The sequence below is a fragment of the Coniophora puteana genome, assembly GCF_000271625.1.
Source record: "Coniophora puteana RWD-64-598 SS2 unplaced genomic scaffold CONPUscaffold_9, whole genome shotgun sequence".
Classification (NCBI taxonomy): domain Eukaryota; kingdom Fungi; phylum Basidiomycota; class Agaricomycetes; order Boletales; family Coniophoraceae; genus Coniophora; species Coniophora puteana.
The window spans coordinates 1,072,548-1,087,105 of record NW_006913061.1 but is presented as its reverse complement, the minus strand read 5'-3'; the positions used below and the strand labels follow the sequence as shown (position 1 = coordinate 1,087,105).

The 14,558-nt window shown below is 53.2% G+C and overlaps 6 protein-coding genes across 6 annotated transcripts; 3 read left to right on the top strand and 3 right to left on the bottom strand.

The window, feature by feature from the left end:
- Positions 1–1,089: 1,089 nt before the first annotated feature.
- CONPUDRAFT_59233 (glutamate-5-semialdehyde dehydrogenase) lies at positions 1,090–2,676 on the top strand (the record flags this gene model as incomplete). The annotated part of the gene is made up of 4 exons (XM_007772243.1): positions 1,090–1,269; positions 1,354–1,624; positions 1,679–2,001; positions 2,056–2,676. The coding sequence occupies 4 exons, from the start codon at positions 1,090–1,092 to the stop codon at positions 2,674–2,676; spliced, it is 1,395 nt and encodes a 464-aa protein (XP_007770433.1).
- A 127-nt stretch (positions 2,677–2,803) lies between these two features.
- CONPUDRAFT_91410 (uncharacterized protein) lies at positions 2,804–4,357 on the bottom strand (the record flags this gene model as incomplete). The annotated part of the gene is made up of 5 exons (XM_007772631.1): positions 2,804–3,546; positions 3,605–3,895; positions 3,964–4,103; positions 4,174–4,299; positions 4,350–4,357. 5 exons carry the CDS (start codon positions 4,355–4,357, stop codon positions 2,804–2,806), a joined length of 1,308 nt encoding a protein of 435 aa, XP_007770821.1.
- A 198-nt stretch (positions 4,358–4,555) lies between these two features.
- CONPUDRAFT_107202 (glycoside hydrolase family 47 protein) lies at positions 4,556–7,117 on the bottom strand. Its single transcript, XM_007772630.1, has 9 exons — positions 6,615–7,117; positions 6,439–6,559; positions 6,213–6,388; positions 6,048–6,156; positions 5,889–5,988; positions 5,741–5,839; positions 5,092–5,681; positions 4,867–5,036; positions 4,556–4,812 (listed from the first exon to the last, which is right to left on the bottom strand). The coding sequence occupies exons 1-9, from the start codon at positions 6,938–6,940 to the stop codon at positions 4,659–4,661; spliced, it is 1,845 nt and encodes a 614-aa protein (XP_007770820.1). The 5' UTR covers positions 6,941–7,117; the 3' UTR covers positions 4,556–4,658.
- An 828-nt stretch (positions 7,118–7,945) lies between these two features.
- Positions 7,946–10,399, top strand: CONPUDRAFT_107199 (uncharacterized protein). Its single transcript, XM_007772629.1, has 7 exons — positions 7,946–8,022; positions 8,089–8,160; positions 8,211–8,294; positions 8,365–9,044; positions 9,112–9,224; positions 9,281–9,444; positions 9,495–10,399. Exons 2-7 carry the CDS (start codon positions 8,107–8,109, stop codon positions 9,687–9,689), a joined length of 1,290 nt encoding a protein of 429 aa, XP_007770819.1. The 5' UTR covers positions 7,946–8,022; positions 8,089–8,106; the 3' UTR covers positions 9,690–10,399.
- Positions 10,400–12,457: 2,058 nt separating this feature from the next.
- CONPUDRAFT_36475 (uncharacterized protein) lies at positions 12,458–12,688 on the top strand (the record flags this gene model as incomplete). The annotated part of the gene is made up of 1 exon (XM_007772220.1): positions 12,458–12,688. A coding segment is annotated over one exon (231 nt), but the record flags the coding sequence as incomplete, so codon positions are not given.
- A 507-nt stretch (positions 12,689–13,195) lies between these two features.
- CONPUDRAFT_166921 (uncharacterized protein) lies at positions 13,196–14,346 on the bottom strand. The gene is made up of 4 exons (XM_007772628.1): positions 14,085–14,346; positions 13,825–14,032; positions 13,742–13,759; positions 13,196–13,691 (listed from the first exon to the last, which is right to left on the bottom strand). Exons 2-4 carry the CDS (start codon positions 13,888–13,890, stop codon positions 13,536–13,538), a joined length of 240 nt encoding a protein of 79 aa, XP_007770818.1. The 5' UTR covers positions 13,891–14,032; positions 14,085–14,346; the 3' UTR covers positions 13,196–13,535.
- Positions 14,347–14,558: the final 212 nt, after the last annotated feature.

Genomic DNA, 14,558 nt, shown 5'->3' with positions numbered 1-14,558 from the left:
ATGCACTGATTGACCAGCGGGTCACAGCCGTATCTTTATACGCCCGGGACTCGGGAAGCTGAGGCCACAGCGTGAAAGGAAGAGGACAATCTCGATCGAGCCGGTCGTCTGGTTGTCCCCGCAGGTTACGTCTGTTGCGTTGACAGGCTATTGTCGCTTACAGGCACCAAGCATCCATCGGGCTCTATATCGGTCTATCTCCCTCGTCCCGCCCTTGCCGCTTGCCTCGTCGTGATCCATGGCGACCCAATTGTCTTGGCTCGAGGTACGGCGAGTGCATAACAATTAACTCTGGGCTAGAAGCGCTCAGCTCTCAAAATACACAGGCACTCGGGAAAATGACACACTCGTTGAGGCGGGATGGACCCGAAATACACTGCGGGGCCATATGCTGATGTGTGTCCAAACATGAGCACAAGGTTCAAGTGGGACGCGCCGACGGCAACCGCGCTCTTTCCCCACGCGACCGCATGCTTTCTAGCTTATCCGCCATCTCCGCAAGCTGTGTTCACTGTCTTTAATGTAAGAAAGCCTAGAATAACCCGTAATTGCGTGCTTCACCCGCGCATGATAATATCTCTACATAAGCCTAATAGAGCTGTCGTGACCAACTTTCAGGTGCTTCAGATGCTGCTTGCATATGGAGTGCTACTTCGCTCACATGCTCGGGACGGCTGATTCGCCCTGTCTACCGTTCTCGTCGTGAGATGAAGGATCCAGGACGGGGATGTAGCACCTTGTCGAAGAGGTCTGAATTCAGTAGTGGTGAATGGGATCCGACTTGGAGGTCGAAGCTGAGCAACTTCAATCGACCTTGACCAGGATCATTAATGAAAGAGAAGAAAATGTCTCAGATCTGACAGTGAGCTGACACCAAACAGCCGGAGCGTTGAGAGCGACGCGAACACTGTCAAGTTGCTTGACAGAATCCTTGTACTTGCTATCAGATTAGATCTATCCCCATTGTGATGGACCGAGTCAACGCCTCCCAATAACAAGCGCCAAATAATCTCCGTCAGTCCGTCAACCTCTCTTGTCCAAAAGCACCATCCCTTGTATCCTTTGGTTGCATCAACGATGGCATCAACGATGGCATCAACGACGGCATCGGATTCCTCAGTCGAAGCGATCGCAAAAGCCGCAAAAGAGGCATTTGAACAGTCTCAGCTTCTCCCTTCATCAGTTCGCAACGAGGCATTGGCCAAAATCAAACAACAGCTCGAGCTGCGCAAAGATGACATCCTCGCAGCCAACAAGCAAGACATGGAGGTGTAGTACACCTTCCTTTCGTATTTACACTGCCCGTCTCATCAATGCCACCCCATTTTTGACACTCTTGGCTATCACCCGTAGGCTGCGCAAAAAGAGGTCGACGCAGGTCGCATGACCACCGCACTCCTGAAACGCCTCGATCTCGGAAAGGGTGATAAATGGGACTCGATGCTCCAGGGCATCTTGGACGTCGCGAACCTCCCTGATCCAACAGGTACTGTGTCGTACGCGTCCAAGCTTGACGACGGTCTCGAGCTCTACCGCGTGTCCTGCCCCATCGGCGTCCTTCTTGTCATCTTCGAGTCGCGCCCAGAGGTCATTGTAAACATCGCCTCTCTGGCCATTAAATCAGGTCCGTCTCTTATCCAAGTCACACCTAAAACACAAGACGAATGCATGGTTGCAGGTAATGCTGCTATTCTCAAGGGCGGCAAAGAATCCACTCGCACCACCGCCCTCCTTGCCTCCGCCATCGCCGAGGGTCTCGCTCAGACGTCTCTTCCTCCTGCATATATCCATGCAATTCAAACGCGTGATGAGGTTTCTGCGCTGCTTCAGCTTGACCGCTACATAGACCTTGTCATTCCACGCGGGAGCAACGCGCTCGTGAGCAACATCCAGAACAATACACGTATCCCCGTCATGGGCCATGCGGATGGCATATGTCACGTTTATCTTGACGAGTCTGCAGATTTGCAGAAGGCAGTACGCGTCGTCGTTGACTCAAAGGTGTGCACTGAGCACCTCGAAGTTGCAATAATACATCCTGATTACTCCATTCAGACAGACTACCCCTCCGCATGCAACGCAGCAGAAACCCTCCTGGTGCATGAAAGCCTACTTAACACCGTCTGGCCAGCAGTCGGCAAAGCCCTCCTCGACGCACACGTCGAACTCCTCTGCGACACCGCAACGCACACCGCCCTCTCCTCTGCCCCCTCAATCTCATCGCACCCCTCCTTCCCGTCGCTCATCCAGCACACCCCAAACGATACATACACAACCGAGCACCTCGATCTCCGCCTCTCCGTCAAAGCCGTGCCCTCGCTCGCGGCCGCGACAGCGTTCATCAACGCGCACTCGTCGCACCACACTGACACGATTGTCACCGAGAACGAGGCGCACGCGAGCGCGTTCTGCAGGGGCGTCGACTCCGCGGGCACGTTCGTCAACGCGAGCACGCGCTTCGCGGACGGGTTTCGGTATGGGTTCGGCACGGAGGTGGGGATCAGCACAGGGCGCATACATGCGAGAGGACCCGTGGGGCTCGAGGGGCTTGTGATTTACAAGTATATGCTCAGAAGCTCGGCTGGCGAAGGGCATGTTGCGAGCGACTTTGGCGTCGGCGAGGGCAAGAAGGCGTTCACGCATGCGCCGATACAAGCCAGCAAGGTGCCGTGGTAGGCACATTCGGTCATTTATCATGTAAAAGATTGTTCGTGTACCATGCGTAGTCTGTACGGATACATAAATCTTAGTAAATCAAGAAGATGTCTAGGTGTGATACATCCTCAGACACGAAATTACAAACCTACGCCGACGACTCCTCGCCCTCCAGCTTGGCCTTCTTACTCTCCGTGCCCTCACCATCCTCCGCTTTCCGCTTCCCCGACGCCTCTCCCTCCGCTGCAGGCGGACTCGCATTCGCCGGCGCCTTCTTCTTCTTCTTCACCACCATCGATGTCAAATCATTCACCACGGCCGGTTGCGCGCTCGCCGTCGCCGAGCCCGCCCCAAGGATTGCGCTGAAGTCGAGACCTGCACCACCACCCTTGCCCTTGCCAGCGTTCAGCTCCGCATCGAGCGCGCGCGCGGCCATCGCCGGTGCGCTCTCGGCAGACGCATCGTTCGGGCTCGTCTTGAGCTCCTCGACCTTCATCGCCAGGTCCTCCCGCAGCCCCTCGACCTCTTTAATCTCCTTCTCCATCTGCTCCTTGCTCATCTTCTGCACCGCGTCGTCCGCAAGCACCGGTGCCGCCCTGCCCTTCCCTTTGCCCTTTCCACTCCCGCTTGCGTTCGACGACTCTTCTATAGGCGCAGACGGGGGCGGCAGCTGTCCTGCGATGCCTGTGCGCAGCTCCGCGAGCCGGTGCTCGACGCTGTCGAGCGCCTTTTCGGCGTGCACAATCGCGTCTGACAATCGTCCGGGTGTAAGGTCGAGCGCGAGCGTGAGCTTGTAGTGCGCCTCCGCTATTTGTCTCGACGACACGGGCAGCAGCTCGAGTTTAATCTTCAGCCCTTCTTCGTAGTCTGTAATTGCCTGATCAAATTTCTCTAAAAATACGAATTAGCCTTGACGAATAACAACGCGTGAATGGAGGAAACAACGCACCCGTCTCGAGCGAAACATCCCCGAGCGCGATATATGTATCCGCCAGCTTGAGCGTCACCCCGTCATCTTCCTTGCCGCGATCATATATGGCCCTCGCGAGCTCGAGCACCTCCCACGCAGCGTTGAAGTCGTCCTCTGGCTCTCCGTCGCCTCCTTCCTCCTCTCCCTCTCCCTCCCCGTCCTCTTCCTCCTCCTCTTCCTCCGCCTTCGCCGCGTTCGCAAACAAGTCCACAGCAGGATCGCCCTCCTCCTCCGCGTCGCCAGAGAACGACAGGAAAGCACCGTTGGCACCTGCAACCCCGAACCCAAAGTCAGTCTACGATCACCACACAGGGGCGCATCTTGCGTGACCCACGCACCTTTTTCCTCCGCCTCCTCATTCTGCGGCTCGTCCTTGCCCAGCACCTGGCTCTGCACAATCGCGTTCTCCAACAACGCCTTGCCATACGAGAAGTACAGGTCCGCCATCTCGGGCGCGTCTTCGCCGTGTTTCTTCGTTCTGTGCATGTATCATGTACATGAGCATAATCTCGAGTGCTGTTGTGGAGAGACGCAGACGTTATACGCACGCAATCTCAAGCGCCATCGCATAATGCTCGACGGCCTGCTCGTATCTCCTCAGCGCAAACGCGCGGCGCGCCTGCTCGAGCGCGCCCTCGACCGTTGTCGGCTGCTCGGTCGCTTGTTCAGTTTTCCTAACCTTGAGGTCAGCATCACGTATTACAAAAATCAGAGTAAAGCTCACGGTTCCATGGTGTGAAGGGTCGTGATGGTGGCACCGAAGAGAGTTACACAAACTCAAACAGTCTGCCGTCGCGAAACGCGTGCGACGTCAGGACGCGCCAAGGACCCCGGAACACAATGTCAGTGATCCGGGCCTTTTGACCTACCTTAGCTCACGCTCAGGCTAACAATCGCAGTATGCTGCCAAATCTTTCCATGCGGTGAAGAAATCCACGAAAGCAAGTCCAATAATATTGTCCATTTAAAACCGATTTTACCTCAAGTAAATTATACACAGATCGTGAGTCGGCAGCTTCAGGTCCCTGCCGGCTCAATTTATCCCATACGCCTCCTTCTCCCTTTGCTCCCACTCAAACACAGGCAGCGGGTGCGCCTCGGTGTTAAACACCCATTGCTCTAGCGGCACGAGATCTTCCTCATGGAACAGCAGGTACAGGTACTTGAGCGTCTCTGCGAGGAAGAAGCTGCACGTGATGTTAGCTCGCTCGGAAAATCTTGAGAAATAGATCCAGCGTCACCTAGGCATCTCATCGTGGAGTTTGTAATCTTCCAGATGTACATTGTGCACGCATGCATACCCCGCTTCCACCTTTGTGATCTTCTCGATTGCTTGGAACATGTCCCACCCGTGGTGCCGCCACCTCACGTCGCCCGTCGTGCGCCAGAGCAAATAAAACGATTCCACCGCCTAGAATTACCGTTCAGTCACTCGCACTCACATCGCGATCCGGCCGAGAACTCACCTCAGGCCTCAGATAATACGCCGCGTTCTTCAGCCCATAATCCCTCTCCGCAAAAATACGATCCCGGTCCTTCGCACTCGCATACGTCAGATTCCACTGCGTCCACGGCGTCTTCCCGCCCACCCCCGGCGGACTCCCCTTCCGTCCCGCCTTGCGCCACGCATCCAACGCATCCAGCCACGGCACCTCGTCGTATATGCCACCCGCACGCATCGTCACCGAATCCGGCCCGAGGCCCGTCGGCTGGTCCGCGTACGTCAGCCAGCACGTCTGCGCCATGCCCTGCGCGGCCCAGAGGTGCAGCTCGCCGAGCGTGTAGTGCTTCGTGATGTAGTCGTACATCTTCTGGTGTCGCGGGAGGAGGTCCTTTGCGAGTTCGTGTATGTCGACGCCAAGTGAGGCAAGGTCATCGAGTGGGAGGGTGTGCACACCGAGCGCGAAGAGGCCAGGGAGGAAGCAAGAGAGGTGCTCGAACGTGTGCGAGTACCGCGCCTCGTTCTCGTATTGGTACACGTCGGTCGCGTATAGAAGGTGACGTTTCGGAGAGATGAACATGAGCTCCCCCATGATGTACATCGTTGCTCGAAGGTCTGGGATGGTCGTCCATGAGTTGAGATTGACAGAGCGAGAACAATCAAATTACACATACACATCTCGAGGTTTGCTTTATCCGTCTTGCCCGTCAGCAGGAACTGCTTCAAGGTGTATTCATGAGCACTGTCGGCAGCACCGCCAGGGGCAACATGATCTAGCCACCGTGAGTCAAGCGAAGTTAACAGTAGTGGGAATGCACTTACAATCCGTAGGCTGACCCGTCGTAAGGTCCCATCGAACGGGGTACGCGCCGGCGCTCACGGTAAGATTCGCGGCTTGCAATAATTCTGTCGCTTTTCTTGCCTATAGTAAAAGCTTACATAACGAAATTGAAAACACTGTGTTCATGGTAAAAGGCGTACATGATCAACGTGCGACTTCTTGCCTGTAATCTTGCCCAAGTATGCGTACTCCATCTGGTAACTGGCGATTTCTGCCAGAATCCCAATTTTCATACCATCCGAATTTCCCCTTGAAAGGTTGCCTTAGTTTCGAGGAAACTTGCACTCATGCATCGGACCACTCACTTGACTGTGTCCACCCCAAATGTCGGGAATCCACTGGCAGAGTCAAACGCAGGGGTCAAGATCGTCCCAAGGTCGCCGGCGCGGGTGCGAAGGATTTCCTCCTTTGACATCGCATAGGCGGAAAGCATACCACCCATATATCGAATGACGGTCTCGAAGAAGGGCACTCTGGTGTTCTAAGATTTCGAGGGCTGAGATGAGGTATGGACAGCGAAAACGCACGTACTGTCGGGAGACTGTAATTGCTGTTCTGCACAATCGGCAGGGCTCTCTCGAACTCCTCGTTTAGACCCATGAGAAGCATAGTATCAAGGGAATCGACAGCAGTCACTCCCCACCCGTTGAATCTAGCCAATCCATCAGCTGCTGGCTATCCCTTCTACAGTAGCATGCGTCACGCACTTGTCAGCTGCCTTGGTCTTGCTCAAGGGCCTTAGCTCGTCCGCTGGCATTGCGTACTTCTCGTACCCATGATACGCATGCAGAAATGCGGCCTTGACCTGCTCCGCCCTGGCCGACCATGTTTCCTGCGTCTCTGGCGGATAGTAGATGACCTCCTCGGGAAACAGGACAACCTCCCGCCGTGGCAGATAGTTGTAATAGAGCACGCATAGCGAGAGCGCAAGTCCAGTGGCGACTGCAACGTGCCGTATGGATACGCCCTTCCGACGAAGGGCTAGAACGACGGGGTTGGTCCGGAGGAAGTTGCTATTGAGGAGGGAAGACATGATGATCTACACCACTATCGGGCGTGTGATAGGCGCCCCGGAAGTGATCGAGTTGACCACACCACGCCGTATATGCCCAAACAAGGTGGCTGCTGCTTTTGCTGGTGGTGGAAAGAAACAAAAAGTGAGGTCGTTTCTAGTGCCAGCGGACGCCGTGAAGGGAACGGCTTGTGCAGGAGCAGTGGTCCCCGCCGTGCCTGCCGCGCTGATAATTCCAGATGCGCTCCCACGCGTCGCGTTGCACTCAGACGCGTCTTGTTCTTGTCTTTGACTTCACCTTCTTCCCCTAGGCATCCTTTCTTCGCAAGTATCTATCCGGCAGCTTAAACATCTGGCCCTAGTACATTATAAAATATTTGCTGCTGGAGTTGCAACTCTCAGACAGACCTTCAAAAATCCCCCTATCCCGACATCGTTTGAGAGACCAAGGCGCTACCTCCGCGAAGAGCTTCAATGTCCAGGTATTCGATCTTTTCGCTGCTCGCCTGACGGAATGTTGAGAATGGGTCAATTAATAGTTGACTCCTAGGTGGCAAACAGTATGTCCTGAGGATCCGGTGTCGCCCGCGGAGAGCCCCCATCAACTGTCTCTTGACGAGCAATGTAACCTTGCCTCAGTTTACATAGCCGCATATATCGAAATCAACCACCTTGTTCTTGACCAATATCTTCCTTTTGTCCCCGAGCAGGCATATGTTGAAGAGGTCACCCAAATCATCAAGGGAAATCCTTGGTTGGATGACTTTTTCCAGTCGGGCTCCCAAAATGCGGAAGTGACGACCAAGAGCTGGATTTGTATGATATGCCAACTCATAACGGATAACCTATATCAATATCACGACTGGCGCCCTTCCACAGAATTTACCACTCGCCCGATCAAAGTGACCAACTCTGACGCCCCTAGTTCCGTCTTCAAGTCGGATTTCAATCTTGCCCTCAGGAACGACATTCCTATCTCCGAACGCAAGGATTTGAGAAGGCTCGCTGGCAGCAATGGGTTGAGTGAAGATAGCATAAACAGCGAAGACCTCGCGGTTTTCGGCGAGATTAAGGAAGCTTGCAATGTGACAGAGATACGTGAGGTGCGCAACTTCGCCCTCGATCGGTGACCCGAGTTTATCTCTCGTACTAATGGTCCCATTTCTCAGAACTGCGACAAAATTGCCATGACTGCCACACGCTATCTGTACAATGACCCTGCCAGGCATTATGTATACGGTGTACGTCTGCACATCGTCGCCTATGTGTGGTGAAATTGACACATATACAGTTGACTCTGCAAGGGGAAGACTTACGGCTCTGGTACTTTTCCCGGTCGCATTGTGCCAAATCCACTCCCATCTGTTGGACTAGAGTATGTCACGCTTCAACTTCCTCATGCAGAGTATCAAAGACTGAATCCGATGTTTGCTGGCTCGAATTAGCATCCTCACTTATTCATTAAGGTTCTCACATCATTCATATTTGCGAACATGAAAGACCTAGGATATGATCCATCTCTTTGGCGAATCGACGATGGGCAGTTCGTTTACAAAGTTGGCGGCAAGTTTTTCAAAACTGAAGCCATTCTCAAACATCATCCATCGCTACGCATCCCTGGGCGAGCTACTCGGATATGGAGGGTGATTGAGGTCGAGCAAGCAGGGGATGAGGAGCATCCTCGTTTCGAGCGTTTGGACGGTGTTCCAAAGGTGCTGAAGGATTGCTGGATTAACGAGGACGCAAAGACAGAGCGCGAGATTCAACGCGATATTTTCAACAGGCTCAAAGGTCTGAAGGAGTATAGGCTCCACTCAGAGGAAGTCCAACAAGATGTTTCTGAAAACCCCGGGTACTTGAAAGAAGATAACGCTAACTTGGAGAAGTTGCTGGCGACGGCTCAAGAAATATCATTATCTGGAGTTAACTTTGATTTTCGCGAGTGGTTCGAAAATCTACTAGGCGATTATACTAGCTATTTCTTGACGATTGACAGTCCCGCCCTTCCATTTGACTTGGCTACTGACGATGGGACACCCGAGACCACTTTCAAGGAGCATAGATCCCCCCCTCATCACGGCCGCATTCAACTTTATGACGCGCTGCCAAATGGTGCGAGCGATAGGTGTGTCTGATTATGCGGTCTCTGCCAGTGGTCGTACAGCAGCAATGTCTCAAATCCGTGAACATAGAAGTTTCACGCCGAAGAAACAATGCCGCCTCGTTTTCAAGGAGGTCTGCCACTCATTCTCTGAAGAAAGGGACTTCAAACACATCGTCCAAGCCAGCTTCGACTGCGTTGGCGGTGAGCGCTTTTCTTCTTTTGTCCTCGACAATTGCTGAAATCGTTGCTCTCGCCAGCTATGGTACTGATGTACTCAGTGGGGTGGATTCACCGTGATATCAGTGTCGGGAACCTGCTAATATATCAGCGCCCAACAACAAACGAAGTCGGCGGCATCCTTGCAGATCTCGAGTATGCGAAGCACAAAGAGGACGTCAGCCTCTCTAAGGATCCGAAAACGGTAAGCTCTCTCATTGCTGATACGACATCCTTATTCATGCGTTTCCTCAGGGCACGCCTTACTTCATGGCCGCAGAGGTGGCGACTCAGTCCTTCTTCCATCAACAGGGGTATCAAACTAGTGCCACCGATATCTTTTCCGACATATACAGTCGACACGATCAAGGGCTTGGTCAGGCGAGGCCCTTTCGCCATCACGCCGTACATGACATCGAGTCTATGTTTTGGGTCTTTTCTGGTTTTTGACACACGACCTTCCGGATTCCAAGGAGGATATCCCGTCACTAGATCGCTTTAGGATTGAGCTCCGCGAGGTCTTCAACGTGACGAACCCAACCCTACAGCGTGTTAATATCATCATCATGCCCGGGAAGCTGAAGGAATGGGCAGAAAAGGTACACCCTGGGTTCCGAAGCTTCGTGTCCTCCATTGGGTCCGTGGCTTCCATTCTTCGCATGGCTTACGAGGCAGCCACGGAACCAGACGGCCATGCGGTCGGACGATGTCTTAAGGTTCTCCTTACGTGGATGTGCATAGCTAGTAAAGACTTAAAGACATTATCCACGACTCGGATATCTCGCGTCCACGATCTCCAGGCAGGTCAGGAACGTGCGACAGCCGCGACGGGTCCCCAAGGCTCTCCATCGTCGGGTAATGGGTCCAACGGCAAACACTCACTTGAGCAGTCAGCCAGCAATCAGGTTGCCAGTAACACACACCACGTTCAAAGCGACGGGTCGCTGTCTCAAGGCCCAGCGAAGAAGGCGAAGACACAGTCGACTAGTTGCAGCTGAAAAGACCTCACCTACCCATATTTCCCGTATTTTCTGTATTTCTGTATTGTTCCTGACCTTGGCCCTATCGCACCACACCTCATGCTGTACTATAACCTCCTTGTCGTTTGTACATACTCGTAGCACTATGGACAGAGCGCTCCACATCTGTATATATAACCGGTCACCACATATGTACATTGAATATGTTTGGCTGACTCTTCGTCACCCGCTGCGTTACAGATAAGCCGTCGATGTTGCGTCGATGCCACACCATGGATCGGTCCTATCTTCCATTGGGGGCTGCATCGCGTTATTTGTTCTTGTGGGTCCATGGATATAAACACGCTCGGAGCTCCTCGACTCGCGACGCGCTGTCCTCTTAATCTTGCTACCCCGTCATCACTTTTCACGCGTCCGCCATGGACCCGCACCCTCATTTGCTAGACATGTTCTTCAGTGACGCCTTATCTGCTTTACAACCAGCCGAGCCCGCTGGTGACGCCTCTGTATTCTCCCAGCCACAGGCTCAACAAAGCCAACTGGACGGCCCTTCGAGTCAATGCCTGACCAACGCCTATTTCCCCGACGGTGTGCCTCATTTTGACATGGAACCTCCTAGTCCTTTGCTCCATGACCTCCCAACGGCTACTTCCGAGGCTGCATTAGCGTCTATGTTTGACAGCGTACCGGTGAGTGGCACGTATGTACTGGTATCACTGTCAGCACCGTCTCATTCTACTTGATTTTCTGTAGTTTGATGCACAGTTTGAGAGTATCTCGCTTCCGGCACCTAATGAGTCGATGAACTTCAGCACTTGGGACGACGCCACTGTGACAAGCAACCACTTGCTTCAGTCTCTCGCTTCCCCTACCACGCTATCTGCGTCGCTTGAACAGCCTTCTATCACAGACCCGAATTTGCGCCTTTTGTCACCGTTTACCGAGCCACCGCTCGCCTCATATGGGGATCTAACTACCTCTGCTGACAATGTTATGCAAGGATCATCTGACGCGACGAGTCAACGCGGCCCTCAGTTCTTCGGAGACACGTCCGCCATATCTAGTCTCCAGAATTACGATGGCTGGTACCCTGCTGCTCAGTTCGAATTCCACGACGGCCCACCTGGATATGACGCGTCGACAACGCGTGAACCACAAGGACAGGACCGTCACTGCTCTTCCAACGCGACGCCTCCTTTGCTTCCACCAAATACAATGTCCGCTTCGCTTGAACTGCCTTCTACGACTGACCCGACATTATTCCTTTCGTCGCCGTTTGCCGTGACACAGCTCCCCTCATACGGAGATTTGGCCACCTCCAGTGATATTTCCATGCAAGGATCACCAGACGCGACAAATCAAGACAACATTCAGCCTTGGAGCGACGCGTTGGCCAGGTCCAACATCCAGAATCTCAGTGACGACCACTCTGTTGCTCAGCTTCATGATCCATCTGTTCATGACGCGTCGGCAGCATATGAAGCACGGGAGGATGACTCTTGCCGCTCACCAAATGCGCGTACTTCGCTATTGCCAACTAACCTCACCTCACATCCCTCCGCAGACTCGGACTCAGAGCCGTAAGTTGTCAATTTTGCCTTTTATTAAAAGGCCGAAGTCTCATTAGGATACTCGGCTGGAGAATATCTCCATTACCCGAAGTCTCTGAGGGTGGCTCGAACGGTTCTAGCATAAGACCACAACCGCCTCTCAGCGATGAAGAGGTGGCGTCCGTTCTCCGCAGGGAGCTCCATATCCCTGCGCCTACAAAGCTTGACCTGTGGGCGCTGCCCGATCCCCCTGCAGGACAGCCGCCATGCTGTTCATACAGGACACTGCTTTGCCTCACCATATGGAATAGCTCGCTTAAACGACTTAAGCTGGAGACAATCTTCCAGGTCCTGATCGATCGATTTGATTGGTATAGAGAACATCCGAAAGATAAAGGGTGGAGGGTGAGCATTTCATGACTTTACCGATTCGGCTTAACCATGTTTTTCCGACTAATGGTGTTGTGACTCTACTTCGCCTTGGTAGGAGAATATCCGCAAGACGTTGTCAAGGACGTGTTGGTTTCGGCATGTTCAAGAAGACGGTACTCCAGCTATCGGTAGAAATGGCAAGTCCTGGTGGCAGATAGATGTCACGGCCGGGAACGGTATCAAGGCGTCTCAGAAGAGGCTGGATCAACGCAAGGCGTCTCGATGTGGCCCCAACGTTATCAGTACACTTCCATTGCGGCCCAGCGATAACCAGGCGGAGTCTTTCCTCCGTAGCAAGCTCCGTATCCCTGCGCCTACTAAGCTTGACCTATGGGCGCTCCCTGACCCCCCTGCAGGAGAGCCACCATCACATCCTTACAGAGTACTAAACTGCCTTGCAATATGGGGCAGCCCGCAGAGGCGGCTTCAGCTACGGGAGATTCGGCAGGCCTTGATGGACCGGTTCGATTGGTACAGGGAGCATCCAGATGACAAGCGGTGGAGGGTACGTTTCGTAGTTTTGTCCGTGCAGTCTCAGATTGATGGTATTGCGACTTGATTTTGCCTGAGCAGGAAAATCTTCGCAATGCGCTTGTGAAGATGTATTGGTTCCAACCTGTGGAGGAAGATGGTACCCCAGTTGTTGGTAGGAGCAATAAGATCTGGTGGCAGATAAATGTTTGGGCCGGAAAGGGTGGAACATTTACTAAACCTAAGAAGAGTGTCGATGCTGCAGACGAGGGATAATCAATCCTGAGGTACCTCGCAGACTGAGGAGGCTTCAGCTCGGAAGAGACGTTGGTTTGAAGGCTCCCCGCTTATCCGCTATGCATCTCCGACACGGAAGCCTCTTGAGTAGGAGGGGGGGCAGGAGGGTCAAAGTAGAAATTAGTGAGGACACGTCCCAGTTAATGTCCATCGAAGCCGTTGACTTCAATGACGAAGACGATACAACTCAACCTAGCTTTCAAATACACGTGAATTTAATGTTGCTCTATGAGCTATGGCTGCTCTATGCCATCCGATACAGTTTCCTACCTCTGTGCATGAGCTGAAAGCTGGGCGCAGTTCATCAGCACTTCTCGTGAGCTCGCCATTGAGAGTGTATCGTCGAAAGGTTCACTGCGCCTCCAATTTGCGAGTGTGACGCTAAAAGCTCCAGTGCTACGGTGTATATAGTTGGTGCTGAAGACTTCGCAGGGCCCAGTTTATCGGAGCATCCAACACGAGGCTGCCTTGAGAACTCTCGGATTCAGTGGACGTAGAAGCCATGGCACTCCGGCGCAGTTAGCCTGTTCTTCATGAGAATCCCAAGCGTACAATCATCATGCATCCTAGGTTGGCCAAGTCAGACTGGTGCATATCCACGCTCCGTAGTCGTTTTTGTAGTCCCCAATAGGATCAGGGTTATGCAGATAGTCGTCCAATTCCGGGTCAGTGAGGTAGAGGGAGAGTGCGTCCCAGTCTGCTGGGTTGGGCGGCGGCGCATACTGAGGCAATCAAAATAAAGTAAAGTTCGTTTATACGTGCACATGCGTACCTTCGCAGATAGAGATCCCTGGAAGAAGCATAGACAAGGTCAGTATACGGATGCAGTCAAGAGGGAATTTATGTGAGACACACATCGAGGGATGAAGAGTTTGGCTTCTGCTTCCCGTGCATTCGAATTTCGAACAGGAGAATAACCATGTTTGTTTGTGGGTGGTCGACCGTACCCGCACCGGAGGTACCGGTAATGAGAGGTTACCAGTAGAAGGGTCGGCGGAGCAGGGTGATTGAAACCGTCTTTGCAGAAAAGTGGTAGTGGATTCGGCGGAAGAGCCCCGGTCGACTGGAGGAGACTGTAAGCTTGAACTCCTTGAACAATACGTGATGGTACTCACCAACCTACCATGCGCTGTGACCCCAAACTACCCTCATATATTTGCTGGGTGACCTCCTTCCATGCTTCGCAAGCTGGTTACTAGATACACCAGTTTGCTGGGGCCATCTACGAGCTGTTGCCGGAGCTCGCCTACTTGGATGAAGATGGGTTCAAGGATGGTGAGAGAATGGGGGGTATAACCGAGTTCACAAAAGACGGAGTGGTACTTGTCAACACCATCGGGTGGATTTCGAAGAAGAGGGACGGTGGATGGCATTGTCAATCGCGTCCGGACGTCCCAGGTCGACTTTGTTGACACTGGTTCAACCTTCCCGACGTGGCCGACAGCCATGACGCACACGAGAGCGGAGGCAATTGGGACCAGCTTGGACCCCTGTCTTCATCCAAGCTCATGGCCATGACTCAATCAGAAAGCGGGCTCCAAAGTCACAGTAACGTATATAGGCCAGGTTTTCCCCATGTGTGATTGAGA